At 42.5% G+C, this 15,296-nt stretch overlaps 1 protein-coding gene across 3 annotated transcripts in view; it reads right to left on the reverse strand.

Annotated features, from left to right (window-relative positions):
• tbcd (tubulin folding cofactor D) overlaps nt 1-15,054 on the reverse strand; it is a 164,065-nt gene extending 149,011 nt beyond the window's left edge. For 2 of the 3 annotated variants that reach the window (XM_033044058.1, XM_033044057.1), the window contains exons 1-5: nt 14,649-15,054; nt 7,771-7,821; nt 4,489-4,586; nt 2,729-2,830; nt 231-377 (exon numbers count right to left, since the gene is read on the reverse strand). In XM_033044058.1, coding sequence (XP_032899949.1) covers nt 231-377; nt 2,729-2,830; nt 4,489-4,586; nt 7,771-7,821; nt 14,649-14,850 — 600 coding nt within the window. In that variant the 5' untranslated portion in view covers nt 14,851-15,054. The remainder of the gene's footprint in view (nt 1-230; nt 378-2,728; nt 2,831-4,488; nt 4,587-7,770; nt 7,822-14,648) is intronic. The other variant, XM_033044056.1, reaches the window with a different exon arrangement.
• Between the last annotated feature and the right edge of the window lie 242 nt (nt 15,055-15,296).

Below are 15,296 nucleotides of genomic sequence, written 5' to 3' on the forward strand. Positions count from 1 at the left end.
GAATTATTAACACCTTTATATATAAGTTTCCCAAGGTTTAGAGAAAGGGTCTTCTGAAATATTATCTGCTTCTGTTAATCCACAGATGCAGCATGATCCACTGAAGGTTTCTGACATTTTATTTGGTTTTCATTTCAGATTTCTTGCATCTGCAATTATTATGATTATATCCAGTTTCTGTTCCCTCTATGTGCCCTCTTAAATTTAAAGTAGATAGGCATAGCTTTTACCTTTGCTATATTCAGAATCTGATCCATGGTCGGTGTCTTAGATTGCCCTTGCGCTGTGCAGATATTGCCATCGAGTCGTGCCATATCAAATGGAAGCAAGCAGGTCATGGATAACCACAATAATAGTATGTATCGAGTCTCCCACGTCTGAAATACACAAACGTATAGTTTTATTGCACCAAAAGGTCTAAATGACATACACTTTGAAAAAAAGCAACCTCCTGAACAATACTCAAGGCTAAGAAAGAGAAAATCGCCTAGCTGTGCACTTTCTGTTTTTATGCCAGATTTCCAACAAATGAGTTGATGATTTAAGAGTTGGATGGTTGTTAATTCCTGTGCCAAAACACTTCCTAATGGACAATGCGGACTCACAGATTAGACGACCAGTTGCAACTACTACTTTGCCACTAAAACTCATGATAACAGTAAGATGGGGAAAGAATCACACAATTGTGTATGAATGGTCTCCCACTAATTTTCAAAGGAATATTCACAAGGGACAACATAGAAAAAATGGAAGGCGAAATAAAGTTCAAGTCCTTCCTTTTGTTCTTCCTCGGTCGTGGGCCTCGAGCCCTCCGTTGACGGGATGATCTTGACTCCTGTAACCGGCGGCATTCGGGCCCTCTGTGTCGAGGCGATCCGTTCCTGCGTCGGGGGGATGTCAGCACTCCCGCGCCGGGCGACCGAACCTCGTGTCGGGGCTGGTCGAGCCTTCCGCGACGTTGGAGCTCCCGACAAGCCTCACCCGAGACTGCGAGCCCTTGATGGTAAGTCCACGGTGGTCGCAGTGGGAGCGATCCTAGGCAAGGGATCTGCTCCGATGTTAAGTCCGCGCCCCGCGGTGGGGCTCACGACAGTCCAAGGAGGCTTCCAGCTCCATCGATGGTAGGCCGCAGAGTCCAGAGAATGTGATCCGAAAATTGATCACATCACCGGGAAGGTAAGAGCTTGTAAAAACGTTTCCCCCGATCCCCTCCCCCCTCCCCCCTCCCCCCTCCCCCCTCCCCCCACCCCCCTCCCCCCACATAAAACATACCAAAGAACATTAAAACAAAACTTTTAACAAACTAAAAATAACAAAAAGAAAGAAAAAACGAACATACTGCCGGCAGGGCTGCCATCTTCCCCCGGGGCCCCTGGTGCTCACAGGGGCAGACAGAGCTTGCATCAGGCCATAAACGAGATGTCAGAAGCAGCAGTGCAAGGCAACAGATGGAGTTGGTGGAGAAGAAATAGTGTCATTTAGAGGCAGAAAGGAAATGTATAATGAGCGGTAAGTGCATTTCTTTGTAAGTGTATTCCGTGTAAGTATAACCCGGTTTTATATGCAAGGTTGATATTTGTGGCACTACGATTGTTTGATGATGGGTTAGGATAAGTGTAAGACAGGATGCAAGTGTTTAGCACTTGTTTGAATGAATTAATTGTCTGTAGTTTCCTTTACTTAGTAGATAGTTACATAGTCCTCTGCTAAGTAGTGCATACTGGTATCATAGGTGGTGAGAACAGGTATTGAGGGGGGTGGTTCTGAGACCCCAGAACTAACTATTTGCACCTTCTCAAGGTGTTGTGAGCCTAACTCAACGAAACACCAGTGAATGGAAGTGCCCACTTGATAATCCCAATGATATACTGGCATCTGCATGATTAGTTCTTATGTGCTTGTTAACATGTAGATAGCTTATTATCGAATATGGAGTTAGTTATTGTCCGCTAGCATAACTGCCTATATGCAGTTTAGATACTATTTTGACATTGGGCTTGGGTTTCTTGGTTGAGCACTTACCCTGGTGTTTATACAACCCATGACCTGCCTGAAATGCATTGGCACATTTAGAAAATTCATCTCACCCTTTCCATCCTTTTAATTCTTGCCTTAACAATCTTGCTTTTTCCTGGAATATCAAATTCAGGGGCATATACTGTCGATTTTGTTCTTCTAACCACATGCTTAATCCTTTTTACATTCTTGACACAATATCTCTACCACACTTAATAATAAAATATCAGTGCTGGAGCAACTCTGAGTCAGGCAGCATCTCTGGAGGAGATGGATAGGTGACGAGTCGGGTTGGGACCCTTCATCAGATTATAATAAACCTCTGAAGAAGGGTCTCGACCCGAAACGTCGCCTACTCCTTTTCTCCATAGATGTTGCCCCACCTGCTGAGTTTCTCCAGCATTTTTTGTCTACTTATAATAAACCTCTGTTAGCTTTAACAAAATGTGTACAGCTATGTCAACTATAAATTGTGTAGGCTTGTAAGTTAGTTTATGCAAACAGCAATAGAGCAGTCATCATTCCAGTAAATTGTGATTTTTTTTTTACAGTAAAAAATGCTTAATTTGCAATAATAAATGTAAAATATATGGCCATGACTTCTTTGCTTTCCAAATCTTAAAATGACAATGTTATTTAAAAAATAAATGTTGTTTAAAGTAGTTAATATTTTTATGCTTTCTTGGAAAATAATGCAAGGAAATGTACTTACTTCACAGTCTTTAGGGTCTTGTTGGGTGAGTAAATTCAATACAGGCTGCAAATCAACCACTTCATGCGGGAACAATCGCAAAAAATATTTATAGCCACGCACCTACAATGGCACAAAAAAATATTGTGAACTTGTTTGTTAAAGTAACACGTTCAGTCACACATTTAAATCAACAAGGAAGCCAACTTATTGGTGTATTGAAACATCTGTCTATTTAATTAAAACCGTAAATAAAATATACCATCACATTCTTGGTCTATGCAATAATTTTATGAGTGTGTGATGGATAACACATTCTCATAAAATATAGTTACCAGCACACTATTTAACTGCATAAACTAATACAACTCATAGAGAAGACACACCAAAGATCACTAAATACATGAATTTGAAATGTTTGTATGATGTACACAAACAATTTCTGGCTCTCTCAAGTTCCAGAGCCTTTCTGGATTATCCGTTTTTCCGGACCAAGAGTTCTCGTGATAATAAAATGACAACACACCCCTGGCCCATTAATGACACCCCTCCCGCATCTCTAAAATGTAAACTCAGCCAGTAATTTAAGTTGCAGTTGCCATTATGTTAACTACAAAATAAATTATGATGCTCATGAGTGCCAGAAACTTTAAATATATATGTAAAATGTAAACTGAATGTGAATGGAATGACCTGCTGACCTATCCCCGGCGAGTAGTGTAAACACCACTCCATATTGTCCATTTACAGTAAACCCTCGGGCAATAGCAGAGGAAGTGGTGTCCGTTATTGCCGATGACTGTAGATGAAGATTAATAGGCAAAAGGACACAAAGTGCTGGAGTAATTCAGCGGGTAAGGATCTCTGGAGAACATGGATAGGTGACATCGGGAATCTTCGTCAGACTGATTCAATCACTTTGTGTCACTTCACTTTAAAACTAGGCACAGTTACTGTGGGGCTCCCTCCCTTCTCACCTGCTGTCGCGTCGAAGGTGGAGTCTGTCGGCGACTCCGGGGGGGAGAAGGAGGAGGCGGTGGCGGCAGGGGGAAGAAACTGACTGAACAGAGCAACAGGAGAAGCAGGTGCGGGTGGTCAAACAGGGCGCAGATAAACCCACTGCCGAAAGCAAGAAATAGCAGCAGGTGAGAGGGGCTCGCTGGTGCACCTTGCGAGTCGGGAGTGGGGTCAGACTCTAAATGGCTGAAGAGACGGTGGGAGCAGGGGATCGCTCGAAAGGTCATTCCATTCATATTCAGTTTACAACGCCATCTGTGGCCGCTCAGGGAATTGCAATTGACCTCTCATAATTTTGGCTGGACTACAGGGGTGGGCTGACCATCAATTCAACCTGTATTTTTATTTAGTATGTCAAACATTAGTTTTGAAAATTAACCACTTTGTGCTGGTACTCCTTGATAAATAATGCAAGATTCTTACACATCTTCGCTCAAAAGATTGGCTGCAGATGATGCTAATTAAAAAAGACCCATTAAAGCCAATTGTCCATTTACTTAACTGCTGAAATTTAATTGATTTCATTTGAATAACTCAGCCAGTAATTTAGGTTGAGGTTGCCGTTATGCTAACTACAAAATAAATTATGATGCTCATTTTATGAAATGAAGCTGGATACTAATTAAGATAATGAGCTAAAATATAGATGAGAAAGGTCCCATTGCATTTTATAGACTGAATTGATAGACATTAACTGTCAAAGTAGTTAATATTCCCAGAGTGTATTATTTTCTGTATTATTATGCATATTTTACACAGCATACCTTTGTGATGAGATAAAGGAATGTGAATGCAAGGTGAACAAGAGATGATGAAGAATGTTCATTGCGTACTATGTCCAAGAGCATATTTAACATCCATTCTGAAAACACATAAAAATAAAATCACAGAGATTCATCACAAAGCTACTAAGCAATCATTTGTTCATGAAATGAGTTCCTGCTAAAGCTTTCAAAATACAATCCATAGGGGAAGTCAAAATATTATTTGTTAGAAATTGTACGTGAAGGGTAAACTAAAAGATATAAAATACCAACTGAAGGACATTTTTTGAGCACAAGAACATATCAGTCTGTGGGTGACCCACAAAGGTTATAGAACTACACAAAATAGTAGGAACAAACTAAAATAATTTGAGCTGCAAATCCAATTTGGAGAATATATGTTAGCCATTACTAAATAGCTCTGAGACAAAATAAACTGGGAAATGATTATACCTGTACCAAGTTACAATGTCTCTTTTTGAATCTGCAGGTAAAACAAGAAAAATAGTGGAAGGGAAAAGTCCCCTTGGTGATTTAAGCATGACAATGCTCTTATTATAGAGGATAAAGCAAGAGCTATATAAATAGTGGAAATGTTAAGGGTAAAGGTGGAAAATGGAAAAGCATTTAAGATTCTTGTTGGATGGGTGTGTAGACCAATTGAAGCAAATGTGATGTGATAGAATATATAAATACAGAGGGTACAAAAGGAAAGAGTAGTATTCATAGGAATTTTAACGTGTATTAAGTGAACTAAAATGAATTTTCACGTTGCAATAACCAAACACAAAGCAAATTAATCTGGAGAAAAATAGATCTCTTGAAACTTATAACATCAAAGAGCAGAAAAGTAAAACTTGAAAGTGACTTGAACTTCTGGGATATTGCATTAAGTTTAATATGCTTATTCCATTTAGTAACTAACCTACAATGACATCAATTGGAACACTGTCCACACTATGGCTCAAAGCGGTCCTTCAATTATCCAGTATAGCAAGACTGAATTTGGGAGATTCAACATAGTGTATAAACCAAAATGTATAAAAATGGCCTTTATAAAAATCTGACAATGTGCACTTTAACAACATGTGATTTTTATTTTCTATTACAAATTTCAAATTGTGGAGTGCAGAGGCAAATAAATAAATGATCAGCTGCCATGTTTTGTCAGAGCATTTCAGTATTCTAGTACCTGAAAATCAGTATTTTGCTGAGGAAATCAGTATTTTTACGCTGTACCATTTTGCTGAAAAATTTTTTGTTTTCTATGTGCGGTCATACCCATGTACGAGTACAAGAATGCATAACTTGTTTATTGTGTATTTGTAATACAGTTTATTGAGTATTATATGTCATAGCTGCTTTCTTGTATCACCCTCTCTCTCTCTCTCTCTCTCTCGGATGCAGCCATCGTCTGCTTCAGTAAGGGAAGCTGGTCGGTGATTGGTCGCAAGGCCCCTCGGAGACTGCATCTGATTGGCCACCCAATGACCTGCGCATTATGTGATTGGACACAATGTCCTTAGAGCCAGCGGTTGATTGGCCACCAAATAATTGGGCAACAAAAAATTGACAAATAGGGAAAAAAAAATCGGGATTCCGATTTAAATCGGAAGAATATCATGCCTGATCTGCAGTTCCTTCCTATTGAAGAAAAATCCTGGCCCGAAACAACTCCTAATCCATTCCCTCCACAGATGCCGCCTAGCCAGCTGACTTCCTCCAGCCCACTCTGTGTTTGAAACTCTGAAATTGAAGATAGACATAAAGCTGGAATAACTCCGCGTGACAGGCAGCATTTCTGGATAGGAGGAATGGATGACGTTTCGGGTAGAGACCCCTTTTCAGACTGAACTGAACTGAACACTCGTCGGTTAGAGTACTTGTGATTGTCTAAAGAAATGCCACCCACTCCCTCTCCCCAGAGCCGCCGCCCGTCCCGCTGAGCCACCCCAACCCCCCCGTGTCCACCTTCAACTCCAGACTCAAACAAAAAACACAGAGTGCTGGAGGAACTCAGCGGGCCAGGCGGCACATGCGGAGGGAATGGACCAGAAGCCGCCCCGGGCCAGGGCTCCCCCCTCCCCTCCCCAACAGGAAGCAACCGCAGATGCAGCCGTCCCTACAAAACGCCAAATGATTCAGGCAATTTGAGCGCCCTGGAGAGGAAAAGACTACAAAAAGTAGTAAACACTGACCAGTCCATCATCGGCTCTGACCTTCCTTCCATCGAGGGAATTTATCGCAGTCGCTGCCTCAAAAAGGCTGGCAGTATCATCAAAGACCCACACCATCCTGGCCACACACTCATCTCCCTGCTACCTTCAGGTAGAAGGTACAGGAGCCTGAAGACTGCAACAACCAGGTACAGGAATAGCTACTTCCCCACAGCCATCAGGCTGTTAAACCTGGCTCGGACAAAACTCTGATTATTAATAATCCATTTTCTGTTATTTGCACTTTATCAGTTTATTTATTCATGTGTGTATATATTTATATCATGGTATATGGACACACTTATCTGTTTTGTAGTAAATGCCTACTGTTCTGTGTGCTGAAGCAAAGCAATAATTTCATTGTTCTATACCGGGACACATGACAATAAACTCACTTGAACTTGAATGCCGAGGCGACAGAGGGAGCGAGAGAGAGACACAGCGAGGGATGGAAGGAGAGAGGGGAGAGAGAGAGTGAGAGAGAGAGAGAGTGAGAGAGAGAGAGAGAGAGAGAGAGAGAGAGAGAGAGAGAGAGAGAGAGAGCGAGAGAGAGAGAGAGAGAGAACGAGAGGCAGAGAGACCCCAACCCAAGCACGGCAGCAGACCAACGCCCACACAAAAACAATCTTCCAGATCTTGAAAGCCAAAACACCAACAGATTTAATATGTTACAATCCCCAGAGGTACAGCATGACCCCCCACATCCCTGCATTTTCCAAGCAGCAAGATCCCGTCAACCCCACCGGGCCACCACCGCTCCATTGGCGAGTGGTATGGCAACAAAACAGGAAGTCGGGCCGATCCCAGCCACTCCCACCTGCCCGCTGCACCTCGTTGTTACAATTATCTATGGTCGATTTTGCATTGTTAAATACGGACTTTAAAAAAATCCGTACATTCGTATTCTTATCGCATTTCCGTACAAAATACAGAAAATCCGTACTACTCGGCAGCTCTGAATTTTTGTCCCAAACATTATGGAGGGCACTGTATATTGCACTTGCACATTATTTATCTTGACAACATATTAGGAGAAGATATAGTTACTTCAAATGTAGTGACATACCCAAGTGTGGATCCAGCAGATGAGGCTGTTCTTGGTATTTGTCCATTATGACTAGAATAAGAAAGAACAATCTATTAATAGATAAAATATGTTTGTTTACATAATATCCAGGCATTAATTTCATTTGGAAACCAATTTTTCACCGAGTGCTGACTTGGGAAATATTGCAAACAATTGTGCCGTGGAGTAGTGTGATTGTCAGTTTATCATTTTGCTGTTTGTTGGATCTTGTGAAAGCTACTATATTATGTTCAGCTGTCTTTCAGTACTTGACAATCACTGAAGGTTAACCAAAGTTCATGGCATTGTGAAGACAAATGCGATGGTTGCACAAAATCAAACAAAATAAAATCCAATAGGTTAGTCTCCAACCTTGCAGTTTATACTTTTGGATGTATACGATGAAAATGATTAGTCATTAGCACCAAAAGAACTTGCTGCACTTTATCCAAATAACCCCGTGGTTCCCTTTATATTCACTTGAATAAACAATACCTCAATTTAGCTTGGATAAAATCACCTTCAGTCTTACACTATGCTCATGTTATGAAGTGGAGCTTGAACCCTGATAACACAGCAAAACTAATAGATGTTAATTGAAAGGAGACAATCATTCAGATTGACAAAAACTCTAGAAATAAACTGTTCACGTGAAAAATACGAAAGAGAAACACAAGGACCGATTGTCAGAAAATTAAATTGCCCTAAAAAAACTAAAAGAATCCAGCTAAATTACTTTTAAACAGGAAGTCATTCTAACGGTTACCTAGTGCAGGCAGCGCAAGGAAATGTGACTATTTGGTAAAAAATTGAAGAGAGGAATCTAGCTTAATCATAATGAAACCGGTTAATTAGTCAAAACAAATGCTATTGCAAATAAATGCTTGAAAATAAAATACATTCAAAAGCAACATTTTATTTTAAATATTGTTTCACACAATTCAAAATATCTAAAAGGACACGTTCATAAGTGGCTTTGATGTTACACATTAAGCGAAATGTCTCTATTTTTGCAATTCAGTATGTTAGAGTAAACAATGAGCAATGCTTATTTTTGTTTTACGTATCATTCATCCAATGAAGTCTATTTTATTATGATAGCAACAAGTGAAATAATATAATCAAAAAATGTCCAAGCAAAATGCAGTCGGCTAAACATCTGTAAAGATCATTCAATCAATAACTTTGCAAACATTGTATGTAAGCAATGTACATACTCCAGTATACTTCATGTTATATACACATAATGATCTTATACAACTGCTCTGGAACAAACACATTAAAACATGTCAGAAACATAAAACATTTAGCAGATTCTAACTACCTATTAACGAATGATCCACTGGAAGCATTTTTACTGCATTACTGAATAGTGTGTCAAGATCAGAAGAGCTTAAAACACATATTCAGGAAAAAGCATAGCTTTAAATTTAAGCATAAAATTCTGAAAATATCAAACTGGAAACAGTCGTAAGATAAAAGAAATAAAGACAAACTATTTTGTCAAAGAAAATGTTATATCAGTGTATTTTGTTTGCTTTGAGTTTAACCAAGGTATAAATTACATATTTTTATACTCCAATTTTAAAGCACAATAAATTGAAAATAAATTCCATCCACAATAGCCAATAGGTGCAGGAGTGGGCCATTTGGCCCTTCGAGCTAGCACCACCATTCAATGTGATCATTGCTGATCATCCACAATCAGTACCCCATTCCTGCCTTCTCCCCATATCCCCTGAGTCCGCCATCTTTAAGAGCTCTATCTAACTCTCTCTTGAAAGCATCCAGAGAATTGTCCTCCATTGCCTACTGAGGCAGAGAATTCCACAGATTCACAACTCTCTGGGTGAAAAAGTTTCCCCTCATCTCTGTTCTAAATGACTACCCCTTATTCTTAAACTGTGGCCCTGGTTCTGGACTCCCCCACATCTCAGAAAGTTCACTATTACTGTCATAAGATCCACCCCTCCCATCACGTTATAGAATTCCTCACCCTGTATGACCAAGTCCACCATTTTGGGCAAGGCCTCACAAGATGTTAGCCTGTCTGATGTCATGCTGCCACTCAGCACTCAGCTGGCATAATGCTCACCATGTCACTGTTAGTTTGTGACAAGTGCAAGAAAAACAAATATTTATATGTTAAAATGAAGTTACGACAAAAATGTGCCGATCCTTATTTACTGTTAAGTACAATAGAATTATCTATAGTTCAAGGAATTTTTACGTAAATTTATATTCCAAAAAGAACAGATTTGCCAGTTGCTCCCAAAACAATGGGATTTGGTAGGTTATTTGGCTAGTGTAAATTACTTCTTACTGAAATTGGCAAAAAGATTCAAACGAGAGTTGATGGATGTGGGTGAGAACAAATAATTTGCAAGAATATAGGGAAATAAGAGAAGAATCTGAATCAATGGAGCCAATAAGCTGAGTAACCTCCTTCTGTGTTGTTACAAATCGATATATTGTCATCACACTGGTAAGCTGGTTTTAACAATCATTTCTCCTATTATTGTATCAGGCTGCAGAATCTTATTACTAAGGGCGGGAAGTAAATAACTGCCTCTGCCAATACAAAAAAAAGGCAGTTGAACCCAAAGTTAAAACATTGTTAAGTAACATACATCATTTATCGTGGAATTACCTCAAGTTCCTTTCCTGATGTTTTAGCAAAACTACAAGTACAATCAAAATTTGCTCTGGTGTGTTATATCACACAACTCTTAAACTAGTAATACCAGGTGAAAGAACTACAAGAAATAAAGCAAGTCTAAATACAAATGCACAGCAGGAATGAAAGGAAATCTGGCACAGAATTAAAGGATAAAAAGAGGATTTACTGTTAAGGGGCTACTGTTCTATCTAAATCACTGTTCGTAAAAGTTTACTTGTTAATACACCAATTCACATATAGGAATTATAGGAAATCAGAACCAACAATGTGTGAAACATAGAAACATAGAAAATAGGTGCGGGAGTAGGCCATTCGGCCCTTCGAGCCTGCACCGCCATTCAATATGATCATGTCTGATCATCCAACTCAGTATCCTGTACCTGCCTTCTCTCCATACCCCCTGATCCCTTTAGCCACAAGGGCCACATCTAACTCCCTCTTAAATATAGCCAATGAACTGGCCTCAACTACCTTCTGCGGCAGAGAATTCCAGAGATTCACCACTCTCTGTGTGAAAAAAGTTTTCCTCATCTCGGTCCTAAAAGATTTCCCCCTTATCCTTAAACTGTGACCCCTTGTTCTGGACTTCCCCAACATCGGGAACAATCTTCCTGCATCTAGCCTGTCCAACCCCTTAAGAATTTTGTAAGTTTCTCAATCTTCTAAATTCTAGCGAGTACAAACCGAGTCTATCCAGTCTGGTGAACCTTCTCTGTACTCCCTCTATGGCAAGAATGTCTTTCCTCAGATTAGGAGACCAAAACTGTACGCAATACTCCAGGTGTGGTCTCACCAAGACCCTGTACAACTGCAGTAGAACCTCCCTGCTCCTATACTCAAATCCTTTTGCTATGAATGCTAACATACCATTCGCCTTCTTCACTGCCTGCTGCACCTGCATGCCTACTTTTAATGACTGGTGTACCATGACACCCAGGTCTCGTTGTATCTCCCCCTTTCCTAATCGGCCACCATTCAGATAATAGTCTACTTTCCTGTTTTTGCCACCAAAGTGGATAACCTCACATTTATCCACATTATACTGCATCTGCCATGCATTTGCTCACTCACCCAGCCTATCCAAGTCACCTTGGATAATCAACTTGAAGAATCAAATATAGAATTAACTGTTTGAGATTGGCTTCTAAAAATCTGTGCAGTGAATTGATTATCACAGGGTTTAGCAGATTGAGAATTCAGAGAGAGGAGGTGGATGAGTGCACATTTTTTGAGATATAAGGTTGTGAAAGTAAAAATAGGTGAAAGACATTGGCTAGGTAGAAATAAAATCAGCAGGGTTGGAGATAAAGGAAGCATACATTCCACTGTAAATCATGAAATCAATACCAGCATGGAAGCTCTGGTCTGGTCCGGCAGGAAAGGCCGCGCCAATCCAGTTAGTAGGCCGCGAGGAAGGGGGCGAGGGTGTGACAAAGATAACAGTCGCATCCTCGTCAGGAAGTGACTGAAGATCGGTTCCCCCTTACCATACCCTCTTCCCCCACATAAGATACTGAAAAAAATCTAAAAAACTAAAAAAAAATACTTTAAACATAACAAAAAAAAACAAAATACAACCAGACCATGGGCAGAGGCAGCTAGCAACAGCGCCACCGGATCTCCAGTCATAAAGTTATGCCCCCTAGTCTTGACATTCCCACCCTGGGAAAAAGGTTTGGACTGTCCACCCTATAAATGCCACTCATAATTTATATACTTCTATCAAGTCTCCCCTCAACCTCTGAGTTTCTGGAGAAAATAATCCAAATTTGTCCAACCTCTCCTTCTAGCTGATTCCCCCTAATCCAGGCAGCACCTGGTAAACATCTTCTGCACCCTTTCCAAAACCTCCATCCACATCCTTCCCATAAAGGGTGAGAAGAACTGTATGCAATGCTCTAAATGAGGCATAACCAAACTCTTACAGAGTTGCATCACGACTTCCTGACTCTCATACTCAATGCCCTAACTAATAAAGGTGATCATACCATATGGCTTTGTATGATATATCCATTGTCCATTAAGTGCTTTAGAATAGCATAATGACATTACATAAATGCAAGCACACTCTCCATAGCCTTTACATCTTTCTTATAAAAGGGCAACAGAACTACAGCAATACTCCAAATGCAGCGGAACCAAAGTCTTACAGCCCTATAGAGGTGTTGGTAGAGACAAAATAATTCATTTCCCTCATACGTGTCTCTGCTGTGTTGGAAAGGAAACCAGTTAAACTTCAATACCAATCATATCTTATTGATTCTGAACCCGGGCACTGTCTATGTGGAGTTTGCATGTTTTCCCTATGCCCACATGGGTTTCCTCCAAGTGCTCCAATTTCCTCCCACATCCGAAAGACATGTTGGTTTGTTGGTTAATTTGCCTCCTTGTATGTATTTGGAGTGGATGCGAAAATTAGACAACCACTGCAAACAGCTGGTCTGCGAAGATCCTGTGAGTAGAAGAGACTGTTACCATGCTGTAGCTCTAAACTGAACTAAACCCTAGTAGGAGCTACCTCTGGCCAAATAGCATTATCATTTCATTTTTTTGGTGGCAACTATGATATTTGGAGGAGCTTTGCAACATTGTCGAGACATAGAAAGAGTTAATGTTTCAAGTCGAAGAATTTACGCCAGAACTAAAAATGCAAGAAAACAGCCACCAAAGAACTTGGTTAAACTAGCATCAATGGGTATAAGGGGACGGGATCTCCCCACTAGTCACATCTTCCCATCTCCACCTCTTTCCGCCTTCCACAGAGACCGTTCCCTCTGCAACTCATCCCTTCCCACCCAAACCACTCCCTTCCCAAGTACCTTCCTCTGCAACCGCAGGAGATGCAACACCTGTCCCTATACCTCCCCCCTCGACTCTGTCCAGGGATCCCCACAGTCCTTTCAGGTTTCAGGCAGAGGTTCACTTGCACCTCCTCCAACCTCATCTACTGTATCCGTTGTCCAAGATGTGGACTCTTATACCGTGGGAGAATAAAGAGGAAGAAGATTGGACTTTTTTGTCTTCCATCACAGTGAGGAAATGGGGGGAATCTGCTGTGGTGGATGTTTATGTTAACTTTCATGTAGTTTGCTGAGTAACACAAGCACTTGTGCATTACTCAAGTTTGCAGCACCTGCAGTTCCTTGTGTTGCCATTAGATAAACAGTAAATGGCCAGTTATTATACAAAATATAATAATGAGCTGGACATTAAAGACGTAGGATTTTCAATTTGGTTTATCTTCGATGAGAATTTTAAACAGAAGTATGAGCAAACACTATTTAGATGTGTAAAAATTATTGGGATTGGCTGTGCCTTGATGCCTTGCCACACCACCTTAAGATCCCATGATTAAAGGATTGACGGGCAAGGGATATTTTTTAAAGCAATGCCTGGTCAGGCTACTAAGGGTAGAGGAGTGATGGGTGAATGGGATAGTGGGAGGAACTTCTAGGATGAGCTTGTTTGTGAAGGATAAGAGGAAGCATCAGTCAATTGAAGCGAAATCCGGTAGGATGGGTCAGCACCTGCTGCTGTGAACTGTCCTGCCCGTGGATGGATGCTTCCTTCTCCACAAACAACTAGGCAGGGTCTGCAGGACAGGACCACAATCGCACCGGGTGTGAATCCGCTTTAACATCCCAATGCCCGGGATGGGGATGAGAGAGCCCGGGGATGGGGATGGGGATGAGGGATGAGGGGGATGACACTACTCAACAATGTACCTCGGTGACTGCCAATCACCCCCCCCCCCCCACCGACACTCCTCCCACAGGAAAAACACTATGACTGTATGCAGTAAATAGATTTATTTATTGAAATCATACTCTATGTCGCTCTTCCAGGGCGATGCTAACTGCATTTCGTTGTCTCTGTACTGTACACTGACAATGACAATTAAAGTTGGATCTGAATCTGAATGGGGATGAGGGGGATGATGGGGTAGAGAGGGATGAGGGGGCTGAGGGGGGGAATGAGGGATGAGGATGAGAATGACCGGGGATGGGGATGGGGGGGGGGGGGGATGATGGGGATGAGGGGGGGGAATGAGGGATGAGGGGGATGAGGGATATGATGGGGATGAGGGGGGGGAATGAGGGATGAGGGGGATGGGAGGGATGAGGATGAGAATGACCGGGGATGGGGATGAGGGGGATGAGAGGGATGGGAGGAGCAACCCTTCCCTCGCCCGTTTTACCGATGAATTTCTGCTTGCGGATCTCGACGGCGGCCTGGTCGGTGGTGACGGTGGTTGTCAGGGCGGCCAGCAGGCTGCGGGCCTCCTCGCTCTCGGTGAAGGCCTGCAGGGAGTTGGCTTTGGCGATCACGTCCGGCTCTCCGCCGGCGCCCTCGTCCTGCTCCATCTCGGCCGCATCGGGCCGGCTCTCGCTGAAGGCCATGTCGGTGTCGGTGTCTGTGTCTGTGTCGGTGTCGGTGAGCGGGGAGAGGCGGCGGCGGCGGCGGCGAGGGGGGGAGGGGGACTGCTGGCATCCACACCGGGCCCGGCCCTGCTCCGCTTCACTCCGCTCCGCACTGCGCTGCCTGGCAACTGCCTCCGCTCGCCGTGAACTCTCACCCCAGCCCAGCCCAGCTCAGCAAACCATAGCTCAGCCCAGCCCACCCCAGCCCAGCCCAGCTCAGCCCAGCCCAGCTCACTCCAGCTCAGCCCAGCCCAGCCCTGCTCAGCCCAGCCCTGCTCAGCCCAGCCCTGCTCAGCCCAGCCCAGCTCAGCCCACCCCAGCCCAGCTCACCCCAGCCCAGCCCAGCCCAGCCCAGCCCAGCTCAGCCCAGCCCAGCCCAGCCCACCCCACCCCAGCCCAGCTCACCCCAGCCCAGCCCAGCCCAG

This window comes from Amblyraja radiata, chromosome 26 (genome assembly GCF_010909765.2).
Source record: "Amblyraja radiata isolate CabotCenter1 chromosome 26, sAmbRad1.1.pri, whole genome shotgun sequence".
Lineage (NCBI taxonomy): Eukaryota > Metazoa > Chordata > Chondrichthyes > Rajiformes > Rajidae > Amblyraja > Amblyraja radiata.